At 32.8% G+C, this 25,051-nt stretch overlaps 7 protein-coding genes across 11 annotated transcripts; 3 read left to right on the forward strand and 4 right to left on the reverse strand.

Moving 5' to 3' along the window:
• The first annotated feature begins 641 nt into the window (after window positions 1-641).
• On the forward strand, window positions 642-5,620 carry Arv1 (ACAT-related protein required for viability 1). Of its 2 annotated transcripts, none has more exons than XM_029315002.2 (4): window positions 642-1,164; window positions 4,395-4,500; window positions 4,584-5,103; window positions 5,256-5,620. In XM_029315002.2, the coding sequence occupies exons 2-4, from the start codon at window positions 4,417-4,419 to the stop codon at window positions 5,378-5,380; spliced, it is 729 nt and encodes a 242-aa protein (XP_029170835.2). In that variant the 5' UTR covers window positions 642-1,164; window positions 4,395-4,416; the 3' UTR covers window positions 5,381-5,620. The 2 variants fall into 2 exon arrangements, with proteins under 2 accessions (XP_029170835.2, XP_029170834.2); XM_029315001.2 differs by having other exon boundaries at window positions 642-1,160.
• On the reverse strand, window positions 1,392-2,979 carry LOC114940359 (aldo-keto reductase family 1 member A1). Its single transcript, XM_029314999.2, has 4 exons — window positions 2,826-2,979; window positions 2,566-2,733; window positions 2,039-2,392; window positions 1,392-1,954 (listed from the first exon to the last, which is right to left on the reverse strand). The coding sequence occupies exons 1-4, from the start codon at window positions 2,895-2,897 to the stop codon at window positions 1,592-1,594; spliced, it is 957 nt and encodes a 318-aa protein (XP_029170832.2). The 5' UTR covers window positions 2,898-2,979; the 3' UTR covers window positions 1,392-1,591.
• On the reverse strand, window positions 5,137-8,855 carry Wdr37 (WD repeat domain 37). Of its 2 annotated transcripts, none has more exons than XM_029314993.2 (6): window positions 8,488-8,855; window positions 7,764-8,146; window positions 7,296-7,421; window positions 6,214-6,973; window positions 5,887-6,133; window positions 5,137-5,542 (listed from the first exon to the last, which is right to left on the reverse strand). In XM_029314993.2, the coding sequence occupies exons 2-6, from the start codon at window positions 8,032-8,034 to the stop codon at window positions 5,420-5,422; spliced, it is 1,527 nt and encodes a 508-aa protein (XP_029170826.1). In that variant the 5' UTR covers window positions 8,035-8,146; window positions 8,488-8,855; the 3' UTR covers window positions 5,137-5,419. The 2 variants fall into 2 exon arrangements, with proteins under 2 accessions (XP_029170826.1, XP_029170825.1); XM_029314992.2 differs by having other exon boundaries at window positions 6,214-6,976.
• Window positions 8,856-9,058: 203 nt separating this feature from the next.
• Window positions 9,059-13,551, forward strand: LOC114940354 (DNA replication licensing factor Mcm5). Its single transcript, XM_029314990.2, has 9 exons — window positions 9,059-9,329; window positions 9,428-9,683; window positions 9,877-10,049; window positions 10,134-10,468; window positions 10,553-10,899; window positions 10,985-11,418; window positions 11,520-11,791; window positions 12,056-12,312; window positions 13,269-13,551. Exons 1-8 carry the CDS (start codon window positions 9,178-9,180, stop codon window positions 12,283-12,285), a joined length of 2,199 nt encoding a protein of 732 aa, XP_029170823.2. The 5' UTR covers window positions 9,059-9,177; the 3' UTR covers window positions 12,286-12,312; window positions 13,269-13,551.
• Window positions 11,246-14,266, reverse strand: LOC114940358 (aldo-keto reductase family 1 member A1). 2 transcript variants are annotated; one of them, XR_003821437.2, is made up of 7 exons: window positions 13,957-14,266; window positions 13,596-13,760; window positions 13,317-13,520; window positions 13,119-13,235; window positions 12,655-13,049; window positions 12,222-12,450; window positions 11,246-11,796 (listed from the first exon to the last, which is right to left on the reverse strand). XR_003821437.2 is itself a non-coding variant. In XM_029314998.2 (6 exons), the coding sequence occupies exons 1-6, from the start codon at window positions 14,017-14,019 to the stop codon at window positions 12,405-12,407; spliced, it is 990 nt and encodes a 329-aa protein (XP_029170831.1). In that variant the 5' UTR covers window positions 14,020-14,266; the 3' UTR covers window positions 11,923-12,404. The 2 variants fall into 2 exon arrangements, 1 of the variants encoding a protein (XP_029170831.1); XM_029314998.2 differs by lacking the exon at window positions 11,246-11,796 and having other exon boundaries at window positions 11,923-12,450.
• A 641-nt stretch (window positions 14,267-14,907) lies between these two features.
• On the reverse strand, window positions 14,908-22,116 carry Gcn2 (eukaryotic translation initiation factor 2 alpha kinase Gcn2). 2 transcript variants are annotated; one of them, XM_085480806.1, is made up of 14 exons: window positions 21,963-22,116; window positions 21,635-21,755; window positions 21,362-21,495; window positions 20,999-21,260; window positions 20,379-20,930; window positions 19,739-20,116; window positions 19,117-19,656; window positions 18,831-18,982; window positions 18,192-18,634; window positions 17,835-18,111; window positions 17,234-17,753; window positions 16,508-16,987; window positions 15,324-16,228; window positions 14,908-15,255 (listed from the first exon to the last, which is right to left on the reverse strand). In XM_085480806.1, exons 2-14 carry the CDS (start codon window positions 21,689-21,691, stop codon window positions 15,129-15,131), a joined length of 4,827 nt encoding a protein of 1,608 aa, XP_085336932.1. In that variant the 5' UTR covers window positions 21,692-21,755; window positions 21,963-22,116; the 3' UTR covers window positions 14,908-15,128. The 2 variants fall into 2 exon arrangements, with proteins under 2 accessions (XP_085336932.1, XP_085336931.1); XM_085480805.1 differs by having other exon boundaries at window positions 21,362-21,531.
• Window positions 22,117-22,544: 428 nt separating this feature from the next.
• eIF3i (eukaryotic translation initiation factor 3 subunit I) lies at window positions 22,545-24,355 on the forward strand. Its single transcript, XM_029314907.2, has 5 exons — window positions 22,545-22,678; window positions 22,994-23,240; window positions 23,355-23,635; window positions 23,715-23,915; window positions 24,053-24,355. The coding sequence occupies exons 1-5, from the start codon at window positions 22,676-22,678 to the stop codon at window positions 24,299-24,301; spliced, it is 981 nt and encodes a 326-aa protein (XP_029170740.1). The 5' UTR covers window positions 22,545-22,675; the 3' UTR covers window positions 24,302-24,355.
• The last annotated feature ends 696 nt before the right edge of the window (window positions 24,356-25,051 follow it).

Below are 25,051 nucleotides of genomic sequence, written 5' to 3' on the forward strand. Positions count from 1 at the left end.
CGCATTTAAATTTCGATAAAGACGAATTGGAAGCAGAAACTCGCGGAAAGAAATATATATGTGTGTGTGCAAAGATTTTGATATATTTATATAATGCCCAGATAGCCACAGTAATTATTATGACATTATTTTGATGTCAAAATGCATCATTTGCCATCAAAATGATGCATTTTGACATCAAAATGCACATATTTGTATAAACAGATGATGTATTCTTCGGAAAGAATTATAATATAGCAACAGGATCGTCATACATACAGTTCAATTATAATACGGGATGTCTCGTTATCACTGCATGGGAAACACCTGTACCGTGTCCCTATTGTTTACGAGTCGTAATATTACTTCAATCAAAGTATTCTATGTGTTGTCCTTCATAATTACGTTTCGCATGCTTCAATGCGTTTAATGTTAGCGCACAATACCTGCCTTAATTAAAGAATTTTTCGTACAATACTTATAATTATCGTGGCGAGAGAGAGAGAACACGCCTTGACGCGTGCGACTTTGAATCAACTTTGACCTCTAGGCGGCGCTGATGTGCGACGCGTCACGAATCACGTGACAGGCGCTGAGTGGGGAGCGCGTCACGTGACAGACGTGGAGTGAGAGAACAGCTGCGCCTGCGCACTAGTCATTGCCCCCCTCCACTACTGCGTAGCATGGTGAAGCGAGAGAGGATCATCTCTCTCTCTCTCTCTCTCTTTCTTTCTGAAAATGTTTTCGAAAAATTGTTTTCTTATCAAGAATGTGTGTCATGTGTTTACATGTGTGCGTGTGTGAAAATATTTTGTGTGCTTACTTTGTTTGGAAAACAAATTCAGCTTTTTTCTAAATCTTAATTATACTTATAATCACGGATTTATATGTATATACTTTAGCACGGTGTCTGGAGATGTATTTTATCTCTTCTATTGTATCTCAATAGAATAGAAGAATTAAATGATACTTTAATCATTCAGATACCTATCTCATTATTTAATGATTTATTTATTGTGAAATAAACATTTACCTGTGTTACTATTATCTGAACGTGGATATGTGCTTGTCATATTGTTTTGATTACGTTACATATTTAATTAGTAATCGTAATACAACTGTGACCAACTTATCTTATTAACGACGACGAAGAAATACGAAAGCAGATAATCGAAGTAAAAGTAGGTAATGTGAAAGTAACCTACATTTTGAAATATATGCAAATATAGCCTTAAATACTTGACACATTTTTTGAATCGTTATTTGTGTTACATAGAAATAAAGCTGTATAGGTTATAATCAGTATTATATTTTGTACGTAAAATTAACATATATACATGATTATTTTATAGAAATATTTATATGAATATTTTTTGCATTAGGACAAAAATTATATGTAATAATGACAGGAATCTCTTTAATATATTACAGTTTATTTTATATATTGTACAATTTTTATTGTTTATTAAGGTCTATATGTAACATTCTTTTTAAAGATATATAATATTCCCTTTACATTATTATATTATAACGTATATGAAAAATATAATGAGATATACAAAAAGCGCAATAAGATATAATTGATAAAGTTTAGCATAATACTTGTGTAATATTAGAATGGATATTCAGGATGTTTTTCGATACCTTTAAAAAAACTAAAATTACAAATGCGCCCAAATTCTCCACAATCCAGCTTATTTAATTCTTTCATATCTTCAGTTGTTAGTTCCCAATCAAATATTTTGATATTTTCTTCAATTCGCGAAACAGTTGAACTTTTTGGTATGGCTACTATTTTTTTTTGAATAATGTGTTTAAGCAGTATTTGAGCAGGTGTTTTCTTGTACTTGACTCCAAGTTGTAATACGACAGTATTTTCTAACAAATTTGGCACACCTATCTCCTTGAAAAATCCATAAGAACCTAATGGCGAGTACGCTGTGACTCTAATGTTCTGCTGCTCACAAAACTGTACCTGAAATATCATTATGTATCTCTTGTAATTACAGAATTTTATAATTACAGGAATATATTTAAAAGTAATATAAAATTTATATACCAATTCCTTTTGTTGGAAATTCAAATGCAATTCAATTTGTAAATTTGACACAGGTATTTTTGCATGTTCTAGAATCTTTTCTATTTGTTTTTTGTTAAAATTTGACAATCCAATTGCTTTGGTACGCTTTTCCAGCACTTGTTGCTCCATTGTTGACCAAATTTTTAAATGGTCTGTATGTACATCAAGTCTAATTTCTCCGTCTTTATTATGTGGATGTAAATCCTCTCCAGCATCCTCAAATGCAAAAGGGACATGCACCAGATATAAGTCCACATAAGTTATTTGCAAGTTTTGAAGCGATTGCTTAAGCCATTTTTCTATATCCTTTGGTCTATTTCCACTCGGCGGTACCTGTAATGTTTTAAGCATAACATAATATAAACACATATATACACAATAAGTATATATATTTATAAATAAAATTTAATATTTTTTAAGATATAATTATACACATCTAAAGATATTTTTAATATTGTATTAACAGTAATGTTGTGTGTGTGTCAAAATTTGTCATTATAACTTACCTTTGTCACTATAAACAAATCAGAACGCTTGATTTTGCCAGAATCAAACCATTTTTTCAAGACTTTGCCAATTGTACATTCGTTTTCATATACTGTCGCAGTATCGATGTGCCTGTATCCTGCTTCCAAAGCTGCATCGAGAGCTTTTTCTAACTCTTCTCCAGTTGCCTATATATTTATATTGTAATAAATACTTATTTTCTTAACATATATATATATATATATAGGATCATTGTAAACAAGTTCTTTTGTATACTTACGTGCCAAGTGCCAAATCCCAATATGGGCATTTTTTGCCCTGTTTGTAAAAGTACACTTGAATTTGATGTCATATTCGATGTGACTTGAATGAAAGTCGAAATAAGACTGCTTTTAAGGTGACATGTCTTGCTAGGCTTTTATGATGATACTCCCACCACTATCTTGCTTTCCTTTCACTAATATTTATCTTATATTTGTGTAGTTATTATGCAGCTCATTATATATGCTAGCTTATTATTATATAAACTCTCATTATATTATTAGTAAGTATGATTTCAGATAATGTAAATATACAGGGTAGGCCATTTTAATCTTTCCACTAAAATTTCTCAAAATCCAAAAATTTAAGACAAAAATGTTTCAGATAAAAGTTGTATGGTTTCAAGGGGGACATGAGATGGTGTCATTGATTTGACCTTGAATAGCCATTTGAAGGTTATGTGAAGGTCAACTTCAATTTCTTAAATGGAACACTATATTTTTTCTTGCATACTTTTGTAGCTGACTTCGAGATCTTTCCAAAACACTACAATAAAATATTTTTTCATGAAGTATTTTTCGAGTTATTAAGGCTGCAAATTTGCAGTATTTTGACATAAAATACAAAATATCTTGAGAAATATTCATTTTTCGATTATCATACCTTAATACTTTTATGCACAGAATAATGAGATAAATCAGTTGATGTAAAGAAAACACATAGTTACCTTTAAAAAAAAATATGAAAATTGCAATAAGCAGTTAGATAATTTTTCTTTAAAAAACTATGTGTTTTCTTTACACCAATTGATTCGTCTCATTATTCTGTGCATAAAAGTATTAAGGTATGATAATCGAAAAATGAATATTTCCCAAGATATTTTGTATTTTATGTCAAAATACTGCAAATTGGCAGCCTTAATAACTCGAAAAATACTTCATGAAAAAATATTTTATTGTAGTGTTTTGGAAAGATCTCGAAGTCAGCTACAAAAGAATGCAAGAAAAAATATAGTGTTCCATTTAAGAAATTGAAGTTGACCTTTACGTAACCTTCAAATGGCTATTCAAGGTCAAATCAATGACACCATCTCATGTCCCCCTTGAAACCATACAACTTTTATTTGAAACATTTTTGTCTTAAATTTTTGGATTTTGAGAAATTTTAGTGGAAAGATTAAAATGGCCTACCCTGTACATAATAAAATGTATTATCTTTGTAAATATTAAAACTTTATCTCTCTAAATAAATACTTGCTAAATCTTGCTGTAGATAAGAGAAACTAGACCGAACTGAAAATTGAAATATTATTTCAATCTAAATATCTAAAACTAATAAATAATAAATCAGTTATAAATCAATTGCAAATGTAGAGGATATTATATGTTGCAAATTATCATTAATTTGTAATTATGTGACTCATACATTTATGTAACTTAATCTCGTTTTATGTAATTCAACTTAATCTTCTTAGATTGATTGAAAAAAGCATAATAATATAATAAACAATAAAAATTATTCTACTATAAATCCATCTTTTTTTATTTCTTAATGTTATTTATGGAAATTGATTCGTTATTTATTTCAGATATTTCAAAGTCTTTGTCTAAATGTACATTTGTATAAATTGTGGAGTTGAATGCAAAGAGCTTTTTAGGAGATACTGTCCTAGTGTTCTTAAAATCTTAAAATGCGTAAGTGGAATGTTATGAATCTATATACTTACATTGTGTACTATTTCAATTTTTTACTATATCAATTTTGTATTATATTTTAGGAGAATTGTGGCTTGTTAGCTGATAAATACATCGAATATGATCCTGTTATAGTTTTTGTAGATCTTATTTTAATAGAAAAACCAGCCTACAGACATCTCTTGTACAACAGCAATTTTAAATCATATTGGAAATTACTTATAATATTATGGCTAGCCGAATCGTTCAGAGCTTGGTTTTCCTGCGAGATAAGCAAGACAGAATTAAACACATTGCAAATGGATTTGATCTATAATGATACGTTACAAGATTATTGTAATTTTTACAGCGTGCTGCTACATACAGCATTCGCTTTTGCAGCATTTATTTGTACAGTTGTTCTAGTAACAGAATTAAAATGGTTTATCATTGGTAAAAAACCATACAAATACAGTGTAAGAGATTTAAGTTGTGCTCTAATTGTTGGAGGTTGTGGCAAATTATTGGGATTTTTGGGAATAGTCTGGAGGCATATTGCGTCGGGTCCATATTATCTTCTTATCCAAGCTTACACTGTTTTATGTCTCTTCACTGCATACTCGGGTAAGAATCTATTTAAAAAAAATTTACATAAGATATGTTCACAGCTTTTATTGCAACTTTAAAATCACACATTCTATTTATAATTTATCTCTGATAAATTATTTAGATATAATACATATAATATATATATATTTTTTGGTTATTTATTGCAGTTGTTTGCAAGAGTGGAAAGGGAGGCTCTTTGATTGGATTAATTGCTGGATTTTTACTGTATAGTTACATATGTACTTCCATTCCTAAATTGCACCTAAATATTCCCAATATTACATTAACATGACATAAAGAGTCTGATATAAAATCGTATAGTTTTTGATGTTTAAGCATCTTTGACGGGAAGAACACTCCAACCTAATACTAGTCTATCAAAACCACAGGAAAATAAATTACATACATTATTATCTTCCAACCAGGCGACAGAACATACCATTCTACGATGACCCTGCAAAATAAAATCATGTTATTTTTGTTTAATGAGATATATTTATAATATCAAGAATGAAAGAAAAAATTCAATCAAGTTGTGTAATTTTTATTTTGAAAAATAACAAAATATGTTTAAAAATATGTTCCTATTATATTTAAATGCAATAAATGAACACTTAAATAAAAGTTTAAGATTACTTATAATAACTGTACCATTTTCTACAGTTTCAGTAATTTTAAATTTTTAATCACCATTAATATATTTCAATATAAACTATCTGGTTAGAAAGACAAATTCTTACATAAATATAAAAATATGCAAAATGTACATATATATATATATATATATATATATCTTACCTGTCTACTAGTTCTAGGTAATCTTGCTAAACGTTGGCCACTTAAGTCAAATAAACGTATCTGTCTATTATCATGTGGTATTGCCACTACACCAGTACTAGAAACTGATAGTCTGTTAGCAGCGCTATCCCCACGTATTGTTGCTAACGGACTGCGTATATTACGTAGTTCCCATACTTTAACACTTCTATCATCCGAACTAGATACAATTTTATCTTCCCTTGTGAAGACTGCAGATGTTACTGTTCTGTAAAAAGAGATATGTCAAATATCTCATCCTATTTATTGTTATACATAAATCTACAAATTAACACTAATAATACATACTCTGTATGACCTTGAAACACCGAGACCGAATGTATCGGTTCTCTAAAATCCCATAATCGGAACGTGTTGTCCCTGCTGGATGTAACGCACAATCTTTGAGTGTGATGAGTCGACACGTGAGTCAATTCCTGATCGTGTCCGCACAGCGTGTGTATAATTTCTCCGGTCTCCGTGTCATACAGATTCGCCGTTCTATCCCAAGAGGCTGTGACCAATTGTTCGGCTCCGGAGAGCCAATCTGCAGCCATAACGACGCTCGAATGACCCAGGAGTTCTCGTATTGGTGTTCTCAGAGTCGGGGGCTCCTCCTGCTCGTCATTATTACTAATTAGATTATTCGTAGCGGATCGTTCGGAGCCAGCCACTGGAAGTTCCTCTAATGACTGTACTCTTTTCGGCATGTCCCAATCCACGGCCGCCTGCCACACGTGAGCGGAACCGTCGCCACTCGCCGATAATGCCAGTTCTCGAGTTGGATGGAATCGTACTGAATTCACAGATCCATTGTGACCGATATATTGTAATAAACATCGGCCGCTGTCTATCGCCCATATACGTGCTGTGCGGTCGGTAGAAGCAGTTGCTATGATAGGTTGTGCCGATCTGCTCACGGATATCTCCCATACACCATCTCGATGGCCCACATATTCTCTTTGCATAGTGCAAGTCATGGATGGAGTTTTAAAGCTCGATACTATTTTACTAGTCTGAGCTTTTAATTTGTGAGAAGTTTTGATCTTTTGCGCCGAGTTTACGCCCACTGCTAGAAATTTAAAAAAGACTATATTATTAGACTCAAGAACTAATGATGTAATTGCATATACTATTGATAAATTTAAACTATTATAGATGAAGAAAAATAATACATCATCAATCATCACTGTCAGAGATAGAAGCACTTTTATAGATGGAGAAAAATAATACATCATCAATCATCACCGTCAGAGATAGAAGAATAACTTTTGATTTAATTTAATGAATATTCTATCTTTTTAAAATATTTTTTTACATCTTATATATGTGATTTAAAATACATATCTTTTAATGTATCATATTAATATAATACTGTAATATGGTCTTACATTTCTGTTTGGAAAGATTTTTTGTTTCTGGATAATCTGTAAGATCTCCAGGAGGTAAACTGCGTTCACCTGATCCATAGCATTCCCTTTCGAGTTTTTCATTTAGGATGTCAACCTTCTCTTGTACTGTAACAAAACATAATAGCATTCATTTATTTAATGTATGTTGAGATGAGAAAATGGGATGCAATATAAAAACTGTAAAATGTGAACTATTTAATGTATAATATAATGTAATTTAATTTAATTTTTAATAAAATTAGATTAATATTTATTTTATTTTATTAGGAAAAGAAACAATATAAAATAGTAGATAGCAGTAAGTGAAATGGATGGATAAACGTGAGTCGGAAAAATTGTAAACTAAGTCTCTTTTTTGGTGAGAAGCTGAAATAAACTTTATATATATATATATATATATTTAATGTATGTTGGATGATTATCAAGTATAATAGAGTAAATACTTACATCCAAGATTTTCAGTATACAACATTTCAAATTCCTTTTCGATTTGTTGAAAGAGATCATATAAGCGACATCGCAAAGCTGGGGGGATCGAGCTGTCCTCTAATTCGGAACGAAAACTGACATAGTGCAATGCAGTGGGTTGCAAGGGAGTCGAACCGCTCTGTTGCGACTGTAGCTCTGTATCGGTACTGCTTTGCACACGAGGTATGGATATCCTCTTTGCCTTACCACTGGATTTATTTCCAGTTGTCGCTGATGGTTCTCCGGGCATGACTTATCACTTCACGAAAATGCCAGCAGACGAGCAACAGACGAGCATGTTCCGCCAATTAACTCTTTGCGACAATTACTCTGACTTTAGGATGATTGTATTATTAATGCATCTGTCAACACAAGATATATCAATCGATTAGAAATAATTATCTTCGAATGTGCCAAGTGACATTCTTCAGTTGGATTAGTCCATTAAATTAATCGACACCCAACATTTTTCGCGAATGCGAAATATCGAGTTGAGCGAATAAATGAGGGAAAATGCATTGAACAGCTGTAAAAAAATATGGTAGGTATTTAAAGTTAAAGTTTATTTCCGATGTCAAACTAATATTGTACATATATGTACATATATATATATATATATATATATATATATATATATATGCCGATTTGACATTTCTCGCAATATTAAATATATCAGAATTGAAGATACATGTTTCTCGCATACCACATTTTTTGCATGTCCAATTTGGCTTCCTGATCTTCCTCTCGCATCACACATTATTTTAAAGCTACTGTCAGAGAGAATACGTTTATCACTCCGATCTTAAAAAGAAGATAAGAAACGTATTTCCAATGTACGAGTCATTTGCACTGAGATTAAAGACAGTTCAATTCTATTCGAAGGAATCGACAACAAATTTCAATGACGTAGTTTTATTATTGTATAATCACTTCTTGTCTCGCGCTTATTATGATCAAAAGCGAAAATCCTTTTATCCATCGCGTTCACACTTTTCACACGTTGTTACACATTTTTTCTCATCGAAACCGATTACCATGTTTGTTCCGTTTAATACGCAGGTGAGAGTATATATAGAGAGCGGACATCTTTTTTTTTTAAATAATGCAATTTCCTATTGGCTGATGCTGCGCACAGGTAGCTTTCCGATTGGTTGTCGAATGGACAAATTCTAGAGACTTCAAAAATTTTCTATTTATTAGCCAATCACGCCAAGACGTTCGTATTCGTGAAATATCGCCCCAATCAATCGGTTGTTCCGTATCGACCTTAAAATTTACCTTGAAAGTTTCCCGCCAAAACGGAAAGTTTTCCACGACGCGACATACTTGTTGATTGTGATCGTACTTTTGCTCGATCTTTTTTATTCAAACTTCAAACGAATACTCGCGTAACATGGAAGGCTTCGACGATCCAGGAGTATTCTTCTCGGACAATTTTGCGGTGAACGACACCGACGAAAATCGGGTGAATCTCCAACACTCGAAGAAGAAGTTCAAGGAATTCATTCGACAGTTTCACGAGGGTAACTTCAATTACAAATATCGGTGAGTAAATTATTTAAGATGCTAATTCTTTTTGTATCTTACGCTTCTGCTCGATCCTTTCCTTATCGATTTAATGCGTCTGATTCTGTTACGATCAGGGATACTCTAAAACGTAATTACAATCTTGGGCAATACTGGCTGGAGATTAATTTGGAAGATCTGGCAGCTTTTGACGAGTCCCTCGCAGAGAAGATCCAAAAACTCCCAACAGAATATTTACCGATTCTAGAGGAGGCTGCGAAGGATGTTGCGGACGAACTTACAACGCCACGACCTGAAGGTGAAGAAAAAGTGGAAGATATTCAGGTGCTGTTGTGCTCGGATGCTCATCCAACCTCTTTGAGAGGAATGAAGGTAAAATAAGATATAATTCAGTATGCAGAAACAATAGAGTCCTATATCTGCTATTTTAGATGAGGAATAAATGGTATATTTATATATAGATAAATATATATGTTATATATATTAATACTATATATTGCAATAAATTTAAAATACAAAACGTGCGATAGATACAATTAAATACAACAGTTTGTTACTATTGCAGCCCGATATTGTTTCCAAGATTGTCAAAGTTCCTGGTATAATTGTCTCTGCATCTGGAATCAGAGCAAAGGCAACAAAAATTGCAATACAATGTCGCTCTTGTAAAGTTACTCAAGTCAATATTCCTATCAAGCCAGGCTTGGAAGGATATGCATTACCTAGGAAGTGTTCTACGTAAGGAGTATTCTTTTCACAAAATATTTCATTGTTTGTTTATATATAACATTTTTATATTGTAAATTTTCATCAATTTTTTAGAGAACAAGCAGGTCGACCAAGATGTCCTCTAGATCCTTTTTTTATAATGCCAGATAAATGCCGTTGCGTAGATTTTCAAGTATTAAAGCTTCAAGAATTACCAGATCATATACCGCAGGGTGAAATGCCTAGACATTTGCAATTATATTGCGATCGGTATTTATGCGACCGAATTGTACCTGGTAATAGGGTTTTGATTCTTGGGATCTATTCCATTAAAAAGGTGTCTAAAACAGGTGGTAAAAATGCAGGCAGAGAGAAGGCATTAGTAGGTGTTCGGGCTCCGTATATTCGAGTTCTTGGTATCACTGTAGATGGAGAAAATGCAAACATTGGTAATAATAGCATAATAAATCTAAGAAGCAAGGCATAAAATATCATAAAAAATATTGGTTAACGATTTGTATTTTTTAATACAGGAACTCAGCCACCTGTGTCATCCGAAGAGGAGGACCTTTTCACCCGTTTAGCGGCAGATCCTAATCTATATGAGAGAATCGCGAAGAGCATAGCTCCCAGTATTTTTGGTGCGATAGACATCAAGAAAGCTATCGCGTGTTTACTATTCGGTGGATCCAGAAAACTGATGCCGGACGGTTTATGCAGGAGAGGTGATATCAATGTGTTGATGTTGGGTGATCCGGGTACTGCAAAATCGCAGTTATTGAAATTTGTGGAAAAAGTCGCCCCTATAGCTGTTTATACATCAGGAAAAGGTAGTTCCGCGGCTGGTTTGACAGCGTCTGTATCGAGAGATCCAGTGACTGTGAGTTTGTATTTTTGTTAAGAATAAAACTTAAATACAGCGACAAATTATTTTCTAATATGATGACAAATATTGCCGCTTTCAGAGAAATTTTGTTATGGAGGGCGGTGCAATGGTACTCGCGGATGGTGGAGTTGTCTGCATAGATGAGTTCGACAAGATGAAGGAGGACGATAGAGTGGCGATACACGAGGCTATGGAACAACAAACAATTTCTATAGCGAAAGCGGGAATAACGACGACCCTAAATACGCGTTGTTCCGTGTTAGCGGCGGCAAATTCGGTCTTCGGTCGTTGGGACGAGATAAAAGGAGAAGAGAATATAGATTTCATGCCGACGATACTATCCCGTTTCGATACGATATTTATTGTTAAAGATGAGCATGAGCACAACAGAGATATAACACTGGCCAAACACGTTTTGAACATTCATTGTAATGCTGGCCAGATCACAGAACAATCAGTAGAAGGAGAGATACCTGTACACATTCTCAAGAAGTATATAAATTATTGCAGAACGTAAGTTTGTTACATATCTTATTGTTTATCGTACAAACGTATATATAAACTTTATATAAAATATTCCATATGCCTCTATTATTTTTTTTCTTGTAATATAGCCGTTGTGGTCCAAGACTCAGTGCAGAGGCAGGAGAAAAATTAAAAAATCGTTATGTAATGATGCGAGCTGGTACTAGAGAACATGAGAAAGATGCCGAGAAAAGATTGTCTATACCTATAACAGTCCGGCAGCTTGAGGCTATCGTACGAATCTCCGAAGCATTGGCCAAAATGCAGATGCAACCCTTTGCTACTGAAGTTCATGTAAACGAAGCTCTAAGGCTCTTCCAAGTGTCTACGTTAGAAGCAGCAATGTCTGGATCATTAGCAGGTATGCTACAAATTGATAAAATAAAAAAAAATATAATATTACATTAACTTACTCAGATAAGAAATGTTGATTTACTTTCTTTTTTCCTTTGAGCTGTATATTTAGAGCTATATAAAATATAAACATTTGAATAATTTCTAGTTTATGTATATATTTTCAATCACAAATATGTAATAAATTATATTTTATATATATATAGCTCAAAGTAATGTAATACCTATTTTGCATATGTAAATATTATTTATATTACATGTGTATTGTTAGGAGCTGAAGGATTTACCTCAGAAGAGGATCATGAAATATTGTCGCGCATCGAAAAACAATTGAAAAGCAGATTTCCTATTGGACATCAAGTGTCTGAGCAAAATATAGTGAAAGATTTTCTTAAGCAATCATTTCCGGAACGCGCTATTTACAAAGTCATACATACAATGATACGTCGTGGTGAACTGCAACATCGTTTGCAACGTAAAATGTTGTACAGACTGCATTGAAGAGAACAACAAAAACATTTTTAATGCGTATGTATAACGTTATGCTTTTGTTGCGTATGTTACATAATTCTTTTTCAACTATTTTGATAGAAAACTAATGACCGTGTGTTAATTTACAATTATGGAAGTTCGTCCTTAAATGGATATTGAGGATGATCTTGAATTCTGAAACAAATAATTTATTACATACAATATATTTATATAGCTGTGCAAAAATATTTTAAAAAATGATGCAAAATTTAGTTTTATACAATTAAATATTATATGTGTGATTTTTATATATATTTTAGATTATTTGGATTCTCTCTTTAAATACTCATTTGTCAAATAATATATCTCTCAAAATAATATCTATATATTCTAACTTACCCTTTAAAGAATAAGAAGTTAAAAATTCTCCCATTAACACCTTTATCTAATGTATTCAAAGCTTTCATATCATCTTCTGTTAATTCAAAATCGAATAAATCGATATTTGACTTGATTCTTTCGGGGGACGAGCTCTTGGGAATAATTACGATACCCAGTTGCAGTAAATAACGTAATAAAACTTGCGCCGTTGTCTTTTTTTGTCTCGTGGCGATGTTTTGTATGATCGGATGGGTTAATAAGTCGGGAGATTTTTCTAAAGTGTATTTATATTTTGTCTCAAAGTGCGTCTTTGCGGCCGGAGAGCCCAACGGACTGTAACCCGTTATAACAATATTGTGCTTTTTGCACAAATCTCGAATTGATTTCTGCTGCATATACGCGTGCAATTCCACCTGCAAAATTATTAAAACATTTTTTTAAAACTTAGACGAATTTTTATAGAGATAAAATCTATGTCTTACCTGTAAATTACTCGGTTTAATCTGCGCGTTTTCCCATATAGTCATAATTTGTTCCTCGTTAAAGTTGCTCAAACCTATGGATCTAGTACGTCCTGATTTAACTTGTTCCTCCATTTCCTGCGAAATAATAATCTTAATCTCTTTTTTCAGAAATCTTATAATATTTTAGATCAATTGATCTTAAACACACACACACACCTTCCATACTGACACAGGATCTGTATCAAAGTCTAGTACATAACTTCCATCTTCATGGGTCGCTGCACTACCCGTCTTTTCATCGAACATAAATGCAAATGGCAAATGAATAAGGTACATGTCTAAGTAATCTAAGCCAAGCTTCTCTAATGACAACTTGATGAATTTTTCCACGTCGGATGGTCGATTCCCAAAGTGAGGCAACTGTTGGAATAAATCAATTGCTTAAAACGATGCGATCACAAGATATTTGATGTCAAATTCCCAACGATACGTTACCTTTGTCGTGATATAAAGTTCCTCTCTAGTGCCACCTTTTTCAAACCATTTTTTTAAGGCTTTTCCAATCGCTTCTTCGTTATTATAATTTGACGCTGTATCGATATGCCTGTAGCCGCATTCCAAAGCTGTGCTTACAACAGTTTCGATCTCTTCTGGTTTAGACTGAAAAAGGAAAAAGTTACAAATACAATATAATATATAATAATGGATTTAACAATAAAAAAATTAAGAGAGCTAAAAATAATTAAGAAAATAGTTAAGAATTAAGAAGAAAATAAGGAAGAGAGCTAGAAAAAAAATAATTAATGATACACGGAATGTTACTTTATCACAAATCATCATTCTGATATTATTTTACCTGCCATGTCCCAAGTCCCACTGTCGGCATATCATATCCTGACAGCAACCGTACAGAATGCATGCTTGTCAAAATTATCTCGACGTTCTATTGCAATAAGACAGATATGGTATTAAATACATCAAAATGGCAAACAGTCTATTTAGAAATAACTGCGATATCTTTGCCAACTGTTTTTGATTAAGTTTCGATATCGGAGATAAATGTGTTACTCTAGAATAGGCCGTTTTCTAAAATTAGAATAGTATACTCTAGCGGTAACACACGCATGTCTCCAAGATACCCGCGCATCGTTGTCGTATATATAGTATCACAAAGTCGTATTGATTCGAGAAGGGTTGTGCGGGTAACGATGGATTTAAATAGGAAGTGAGATGTGCTCGTGTTTCTCATTAAGGAGAAATAAAAAAAAAGAGATTAATACGAATAATATACCTGTAGTATATATAATCTTGAAATGCTACAGCATTCTGTATTATTATGAATTATAATAATCGGCAACTAAATAACTCAAACTGTTGAAGTTGACATAAATAAGTCTCGTCCAATATTTCGTTCAATTTTTAACATTTGATTCTCCCAAAATTTGATATTTGAAATAATGAGCTAAAACAAACGACTCCGTAAAATTGAACATTGAAAAATGGCGATAAAAATATATATAGTATATATAAATGTATAAAATGTAATACAAGCTGTTATCGTTTCGGTATTCATACAAATCAAATGATAGAAATTCTGAAATAAAAATTATTTCACATATACAAAAAAAATACTTTTTTATCAAAAAATTAAGTACCCCGATTACACGTATTTTTTCTAAATATATTTTAATCTTATAATAATGCCTGACTAAAATAAAAATAATATATCACATTATAAATGTTTGATTTTCATATAAATTGTTTCATAAAAGCTTTTCTATTTGAGCTTCGAATTAAAATCTGTATATATTTTAAATTGTTATGCATATCTTAATTATAAGATATACATAATTTTATTTATTAAACGTTTTTTTATGAAACGTTTTACACTTACAAATATATATAATGCAGTACAAAAATTCTTAAGTATCTAGTCTTACATTTAACATACATTCTAATCATTCATCATCTCAATGATTTCACATGATTACTATGAAAAAATATATTCCTCGATTTTGATAATATCACTTATAAGAGGGTCATGTATGCACTATCTATTAAACTATAAAGTATCTCCACAGGCTTTGATTTTTCATTCCGCAATTCTTTCATTTCCTCACATATCTGTTTAATGTACTTCTTATGACGTGGATGCCTGTAAAAATATTTATTTATACAATATATTAAATATATTTACATATATATAATTAATTAATTACTCACTTGTCTCTCACTATTTGAATACTTTTTTGAAATATCTGTTCCTCCTCATCGATTTCTAGAAAACTAATGATCGTTCTTATGACTGACATTTCCAAAAAGACTGCAAAGATTTCTACAGGAACTTTATGCGATATTCTTTGCAAGTAGAATGACATTTGCGCTAGTATGGAATTCTTAAAATTTCTTCTCCCGCTTCCGGACAGTTTGTCGCGCTCGGAAAGGATGAAATTGATATTAGCATTGACCGGATTATTCGGCGCTATCGATACGTCATTCGTGTTCACTTTACTCTCAGATCTATTCAATATCGGCAATGTGGTTTCCGACTGTCGTTGCAAGTACTCGGTAATATCCTGTATGGTGTTCCACTTCTTCTCCTGGAACCGATCTCTCTCCCACGTTTGCACTCTTAAAGTGCCGTTTCTCAATAAAACTATATGACTTATAGAATTTTCTCGACAGTACTCTAATATTTCTTCCATAGTACATAGATCCAGTGTCGTTACTTTCAATCCTAACGACCAGATTTCTCGCAGTATATTAATCATCTCTTTTTCTCGTCTTCCCTCGCTTCCTGGACCGCTCTCGCAGCAGACGGCCACGTCGATGCAGCCGCATTTATTTTCACCGTTCAGATTCTCGCACGCTTCGCTTACGGCGGATACCAATTTGTCTAATGATATACTAATACCGGCGCCATATTGCTTCGTTTCTTTACTCGCCATTCCAGTACGTTCCAAGACCTTTCTGAAGGACATCAGCATCTTGTCATATCGACCACCTGCGGCTATTACATCCTGACCCCCTCGCTTTCGTCTATGTTTTAATTCGCAAGTTATCTGATATATCATACCGCTATATTGTTGTACATTATACGTTAACAAAGGTACGACGGTAATAGGCCACTGTAACAAGATATAAATTTATGCAAACACAGTTTACTCAAATTGTGTATAACAGGGTGTCCCATAGGAAATTGCTGAAACTAATCAGCTGTTATTTTTTAATGCATGCAATTATTGAGAAAACAAAAATTGTGTTGAAAAGAGGAAATTTTGCAGTTTTTAATGGATATAACTAAAATGTTTGTATACCAGTTTATTTTATTGATAAAAAGTAATGAAAAATATTGATAGTTTGGTTTCAGCAATTTCCTATGGGATACCCTGTAGATTGTTTATTACCTTAACACCCAAACCTTCTACGTTAGATATTACAGCCTCTATATCTTTTAGGCTCTCTTTGGCTAAACTCGCGACATCCCCTTTTCTTTTCGTTATCGTTCTTAAGACACTGGAGATTTTTGCAACGGAGCTTTCCGTTTCGAGCAAATTGAAAAGCGTTTCCATAGCTTGATCGGTAAGGCACAAGCTTATCAAATGCGTTTGTACTTGGAATTTCGTTAATTTTCCATCGCGAGCGTTCTGCAGGATAGAATATATATCCTGATACTTGTCCTTCTCCACGCCGCAGTACATCAGTACGGCTTGCAATAGTGACGTGTGATTCAAACGTACAATGAAATTATATTCCCGGATCTGTGGTAATTCGTTAAAGATCTCCCATATAATGAAAATTAGTTCAGCCTCGGTCATCAAGTTGTCTATAGGACTAATAATGTCGAAAGCGCATTCGTACAATTCCCTCGGATGAAATCCTCGAGCCTAACAACAATTTGCGATTATTCATGTGTATGTTTCATTACTCTTATTCATAAATTTATTTCGCAAAACACATCATTTTAGATACCATGAGATTGAGGGCTGGTTGTTCCAACTTTTTGGTAAGTTTTACCCGACAGGTAGCATATCTTCGTCTCTTCTTTTTAGAACTACTTACCAAGAAGTTGAAAACGTCAGCCTTGAATTTGAAAGATGCTACTTATAAGACCTCTCAAGGTGTATACGTACCTTTTTATCTCTAAAGACATGTTCGATAGCGTATCGCCGAATATGCGAAATATTATTCCACACAATATATCGTGCGAAGGGAGTCCGAAGATCGTGTGGGATAGAAACGATGCTACCGGTTCGCGTCATCAGTTTCACGCTGTGCTCAGTGAAGTTGGAATGTTGAACGGACTTGGGCATCAACAGCGGAGTCGTGAGACATATCCCGCCGTGTTTTTGAAATATCTCGACGATCTTTTGCTTCACGTTTTCCTGCAGAACTTGCTTTTTTGAGGAAAGAACGCTTGGCATTCCCCTAGCGGGCAAATTCATGTCATAAGTAATATCCTCGGCCGGCGTAACGTCTTGCGTGAAACACGATGCCACTAAATATTTGTATGCTTTACTTTGACTATTGGATAACGTGTGCCGCACCATCTCTTGCAATTCCGTCTCTTCTAGCTGAGGCGGCGGTAAATAAGCAGAGGAGAGCAATTCTTGGGCGGTGGGACGTTGACTTGGATCGTGATTCAGCAGCCAACTGACGAGAAAAAGAAAGTTTAGTTGTTCAATCGACAATTTGTCGAATTTATCTACAATATTGTCGAATTTAATCTTTTACCGTATAACATGAACTTGATGTGGCCTATCTGCTTCCACTATTTCGGAAGGAAAGACAATCTCTTTGGAGCGCAAGTTTAATAAAATTTTTACGCGTTCCATTCCGGTGGTTAATGGTTTGTTCGTCATTTCAAAGAAGATTATTCCCAAACTGTAGATATCCACCTTTTGATTGTAGATCGCCTTGGCAGTTTTCGCGGAAAGTTCAGGTGCTACGTATAAAGCTGTACCGACTTGACCGGTGAGAGATCCCAATTCTTCTATGTCAAAACTTCCACCTAGAGATATAAATTATATTAGACATAGATATGTAAAATTGATTAATTTATCATTAATAGCTACGCACAGATACTCATACCTTTCTCGAATTGTGACTCTTTGTCAGCATCAATAGTTTGGACTAAGGTCGATAATATATTAGTCGTGGCTAATCCAAAGTCTCCTATCTTGACGTGATCGTTACTATCCAGAAAGATGTTTACGGGTTTCAAATCTCTATGTATCATACCCTGTTGATGAATATGCGCTAAACCTTCTACAATTTCTCGAAATAATCTCCAGACGCGTTCCTCATCTTCGTATAAACCATTATCTATGGCAGTTCTCAATGTACTTTTCTCACAAAATTCCATTTGTATGTACATAAATTGTATTTCCTTCACAGTTACGTCTTCATTAGTCGATTCAACGTCTTTAACATCATTTTTTGAAACATCTGGCGTTACTGTGGATTTTTGTGATATACCATCTCTCTCAAACTCAATACTATCGGAAGACTCAATACGTAGTAAGGTTCGCATTCTGTGAAAGTGAAAAAAATATAACTTAAAACAAATTTTTTTTACACGATATACTGTTTTTTAAATATAAATATACAAAACAAAGACCCATAAGTTAAATCAAAATATTAATTATAGAATTTTATGATTTTAGAAAATGATATTTATGATATTTTATGATTTATGATTTTCTAATATCTAAAAAAAATCTGTCTTACAAAAAACAATGTTCTTCGCTATCAGAATCGGTTGAGGTATCGCTGTTATCATCATCACTATCAGCACCATTTGCTCGAGACTCGTACGATATATTCCATTCAACGTCGCGTAAAGGTGGAGCAAATTTTTCTATTTCATCACTTTCCAGTTGCTAAAAAAAAAAAAATTTATACAATACACAAATCTGATATTATTAATTTAATTTTTAATATATTTCAAAATTTTTAGAAGTTTAACTATAATAATAAAACATTATTCTTGATAGTTTTTATGGATAGTACTTACATTGATTATCTCTATTTTGTCCTGGGTGGTGGTTGTTCTATCCGAAGATGTGGTGACTGGTGTAAATTGATTATGTCTGACAGAATCGTCCAGGGTAGCGCTTTCGATCCATGAATTATAATAACGTACCACATTCTCGTGATTCATTCTAGAGAGTAATTTCACCTCGCGCGTAATCTTCTTATTCAGTTGTTTATTTTTCGGATTCAGTTCTATTCGTTTGATAGCATAAATACCACCGTCTAATTTGTTTCGCACTTTTAGAACGTCGCCGAAGGCTCCTTTTCCCAACCATTTTAAAATTTCAAATTCATTCTGTATTCGTGATTGTCCATCCATTGATGGCAAATGCAATCGAATATCGTTATCCGGCTCCTCCGGCTCTAAATCTTTCTCCTTTTCATCATGGACTGGCGATGATGGAGATAAACCTCGTTCTAACGGCGTTTTTATAAAACTATGCTGATATAATTGTTCCGCGGACCAACGCATCCTCTCATCGTTGATAAGACACTTTGAAATAAAATCTCTCAAGTAAAGCTGGAAAAAAAGTTATTTAATTTAGGACATACATGTCTATCAGTTGTCACTATTGCATACATTATACAAAAAATATATCTACCTGTGAGATTTCCGTTAGATCGATTTCTTCCCCAGAGGATATAATAGTTCCTTTTAACAACGAAAGTAATAATATTCCAAATCTGTATATATCTGCCTTTTTACCTCCTCGACCTTGAATTGTTGGAAAATCGTGTTCAGTCTTTGCCAAGGAGTTTGAATGATACATGTCTGATAGTCTCTTATCTAAAGAGTAATCAGATAATCTTACAAAACCCATGCGATCTATATAAACACTGGTGTCGCGCAAATCTTTATGCACCACATTATTTTCGTGGAGATATCGTAACGCTTCTAAGACGCCAGTTGCTAAATATCTCAATGTATCGATGTCAATTGGAATGTTTGCCATCAAGAAGACCGAGCATGAGGTTCCAACCTACTTTTACACAACGATATTACAATTGAGACAACTATATTCTTAGTTTTTATAACAGGGTATCCCATAGAAAATAGCACTTTTTTCATTATTTTTTATCAATAAACTGATATAAAAACATTTTATTTATATCCACATATAACTGCATGCATTAAAAAAAAAAAAAGAGCGGATTAGTTTCAGCAATTTCCTCTATGGGATACCCTGTATATATTTTTTTATACACATGCACACTATTCTAAAATAAAATATTTTTACATACCACAAATTCTTGTAATATATATATTACGATATTGTTGTTGTTTTGTAGATATTTCATATTTAAATAATGTACGAGGTTCGGGTGGTGCAGTTTGTACAAATGATTGAGCTCTTGTTCCAAGCTGGCGATTTGTTTCATAGCATAATGTATATCGATAGCTTCTTGAGCAGGGTGACATTCGTTCGACACTGCGCATTTTAATGTCCATTCTGTGATGGCTAATAATTCTCCAGTGGTTTCATCTACACCGGCGTATACCACGGAACCTTTTGCACTGTGACCCAAGCATTTGCCTCGATGTACTTGCCTCTCGCCTTTATTACTATCAAAATGCATGAACTTGGTACCCCTATGCTCGCATAGGGATCCTTCAGAACTTTCTGACGTGCTAACACATCTGCGTCTGAAACGACTTGTCCCTCTTTCGTGCGGAGATGATGGTATTGATCTGAAAGCAGTATCAGAGTCTGTGGCTAGCCGAATTGTTTCTTTCCTATCACGTTTTTCAGCTTTCAAAGCCTCTTGACGTTTCTGTATGGCGTTTTGCAATATCTAGTAATAAAATAAATAAAATTAATATATATGTGCATGTGTATATAAACAGAAATATAAATTCGAACCTGTCTTTCTTTGTCTTCTTTCATTTGTTTTTCCTGCATCTCATACTCGATTCTTTCTCGTTTTTTTTCTACCATTTCTTCATAAAAACTACTGTAACCTGGTTTATTATGTTCATGCAAGTATTTTTGAACATGTTGACTAAGTTCAAAAATCATAACTTCGCCCTTTATTTTTTCTGCCAAGTCTTCAAGCTCGGATGATAAAACCGCCACTTGTTGATGAGACAAACCTTTGCTACCTTGTAATTGAATAGTTGGTACTCTATAATAACATAATAAATTATATATAAATGACAGAATGTAAACTTTTACTTAAAAATAAATTGTTATTATTTGGAAGGTATATCGATATATAAAACTTACTCATCAGGATATTTGTCGCTGCATATAATGTGTAAATCTACTTGTGCATAGACTTCTACTGGTCCAGACATACCTTTCTGCGGTGTCAAGGTAACAACAATATCCAGAGGTTGCCATTTCTTTTTATTCTTATTCTTCCTCAAATCACATAATTCATCACCAAAAATGGACTGTTATAAACGACATAGTCATTAAAAAAAAAAAAAAAAATACAATGCAGGTTGTTAAAAGCATAAATTTGCCTTAGATACTTTTACAAATATATTTTAATACCTTCAAAACTTCTACTTCATGTTGCTGCCGAACTTTACATGATTCAATATGAGACATCTTGCAATGCTGCTATTCATCCATCTTACGCAGATTAGTGAGTTTTAGAATTCAATAAAAAAATCTGAAAAAAATCCCATATTTAATCTCACATATTCATGATATTTCGAGAAAGTTTGACATAAAGCGAGAATAATTAATTGGCGCGATTGAGACGCATATAGAATTTCTATACACACACATCGTGTCTGTATATACAAAACATTTTATGAAAGCACGTGTGGAAAAAAATACGTGAGCGAATTATAATCAAAAAATTCTGATTCTTTACCTCCTGAATTTGTCACATCGCGATACGTTTTGTGGATACGCAAATGTTTGCTTTAAAATAATTTTTCTTCGCTTCGAGTTCAACCAGCTCTTTATTCTACAAATCAAATCGTACACATGCACATTTGTGCACGCATGTGTTTATGTATTCACAGAATATCTTTAAACCACAAGCAACGAATATCTAGATGGAACACATCGTACTTAATTATTAAAGTCCCTTTAATCAAAGAATTTTAATTAAATATTTATTATTTATTTATATTATTATTATTTATTTATATATTATTATTATTTATTTATATATTATTTATTATTTATTAATTATTTATTTATTATTTATTTATTTATTATTTATTTATTTATTATTTATTTAGATTATTATTAATCATTTATATATTATTTATTTGTTTATATTTATTATTTATTTATTATTTATTTATCCTTTAATTAAACAATCTCTATAAATTCCGAGTTTCCTATCGTCCAATCAGAACGCAGGATATTTTTCCTAGAGCGAATCGCCGACATAGGTTCTAGATATTTTCTATTCGATGACCAATCGAGAATGCAGCCATGTTTTGTCGCTCGAACATAACCTCACATCTTTCTCAACCGCGATCTTCCTCGGTGAATGGATTCTCGCGAAATTGTGTCGTAAGATAATAAAGAATCGAGTGAAATCAAAAGTGGAATCGAGCAAAACGCCACGAAATGGTTAGTTCGCTTTAATCTTACATTAATATATATTTATTATTGATTTTTTAATGAAATCTGTGTTGTATTGAGGCTAATAAAACATGTGCCAATATAACCTCAATTATAGATAGATACATTTGTCATATTACCTGGACCTTTCTTAGGGAAATTAACAAGATAATTTAGTATTTTCAAAAAGAATAGAGGAAGTGTCAAACAATTTTATATTTAATAAAGGCACAAAACACTACAATATATATCAAAGTTACAGTTGTCAATCTTTTTCCTATGTATGTACTGATGTATATGAGTAAAGGGAATTGTTTGCTGCAGAAACCCTTGATGTTGCACGGGCACGAGCGTGCTATCACGAAAATAAAATACAATAGAGAGGGAGATTTGTTGTTCTCCGCCAGCAAGGATAAACAGCCTAACGTCTGGTACGCTTTGAATGGAGAACGTCTTGGGACTTTCAATGGACACAACGGTTCCGTATGGTGCATTGATGTCAACTGGGACACCACGCGATTATTATCTGGCAGTGGTGATAATACCCTGAGAGTTTGGGATTGTCAAACTGGTTTGTATACAAAAATGGACACGATACATTTCGCTTGCATATGCAATGTATATATAAATGTGTATATAATTGTATATATAAATGTGTATATAATTTTGTGTAATTGTTATTTAGGCAAGGAGATAGGTCAGTTGAGCACAAACAGTTCTGTAAGAGCCTGCGGTTTCAGTTATTCAGCAAACCTTGCAGTATTCTCTACTGATAAAGCCTTAGGTCATCAGTGTGAGATGTTTATTATGGATGTGCGGAATGTTGATTCTACATTATCACAGGAAGATGCGATCTCTAGGATCGCCGTCAATGGTCCTAGAATATCTGCTATATTATGGGGTGCCCTGGACGAGACTATTATTACAGGTCACGAGGATGGCGAGATTAAGCTCTGGGATGTCAGGGCAAGTGTCTTTATATGTTATAGTGATAACGATCATGGAAATACTCGATAGTTTGCTATACTGTTTATGACACTTACAGACAGGGAAGAAGTTGTCCAGTGTCAAAGGTCACAAATCACAGATAAATGATATGCAATGCAATAAAGATGGTACCATGTTTGTAACAGCATCTAAAGATCACACGGCTAAACTTTTTGACAGTGAATCCTTGGTGTTATTGAAGACATATAAGACAGAGAGACCAGTAAATTCGGCCACAATATCGCCAATTTTCGATCATGTAAGAGATTTGTATTTCTATTATTATGTACTATCTTGGAATTTTTTTGGAGAACATAAAGTAGAAATTAGTATAATTGCAATTAGGAAAAATAAATTTCTTGCGAACATTACAATATGTTAAATATTTTTCTACAGGTGGTCCTTGGTGGTGGTCAAGACGCTATGGATGTTACTACAACGTCCGCACGACAAGGCAAATTTGATTCGCGATTCTTTCATTTAGTGTTTGAAGAAGAATTTGCACGTTTGAAAGGGCACTTTGGACCCATTAATTCTCTCGCTTTTCATCCCAATGGTCGTAGTTATTCCACAGGTGGAGAAGATGGATATATCCGCATTAATAACTTTGATCAGTCTTACTTTGATTTCCATTTTGAATATTAAATTTATCGATTAAAATGTACATTTACATAAAACAAAATGAAAAATACAACTGTATATGTGTGTAGTCATTTTTCCAAACTACATAAATAAATTAAATAGCAGGAGCTTTTACAGCACATTACATAAAATATGTTTAATGATAATTATTAAATACATGGTAAAATATTTTAATAATTATATATAAAACAAATTTCGAATTCCTTATATAAATTGTATATGAATTATTCATTAAAAGAATTATACACAATATTTAAGAATTTTTAAATAATGTATATCAAATAAATGAGATCTAAAATATCTATAAATAAAACAAATTTGTCACAATTAATGTAATTTGCAAATCTGTTTATATTATAATTTTCTTACATACATGAAATACCTATCAATTATATACAAGGTATTCTTTCTAGTAATTTAATCTTGTTTTATTTCTTATTTTTAGTATGCTTTTTCATTCTAAATTTTTTGGGATAAATAGGTAGTTGTTTCAGCACTTTTATTTTACTTTATTTAAAATATATTAAAATTTTAAGAGTTATATATTTTGGATATTTAATAAAGAAGAAGAGAAAGTGAGATATATTCCTAGAATACTCTCGTATAATTACAGATGCATTATATAATTATAATCATAATTTTTTTTAATATACTTTCTAATGGAGCGGACAATGTAAGTTTTGAAATATATGGGACTCTGTGCTTTCTTACTTACTTAGATCACAAACTTTGTTGCGGTTTTTATGAATAATA

This window comes from Nylanderia fulva, unplaced genomic scaffold (assembly GCF_048542155.1).
Source record: "Nylanderia fulva isolate GAGA-0341 unplaced genomic scaffold, ASM4854215v1 Scaffold16, whole genome shotgun sequence".
NCBI lineage: Eukaryota > Metazoa > Arthropoda > Insecta > Hymenoptera > Formicidae > Nylanderia > Nylanderia fulva.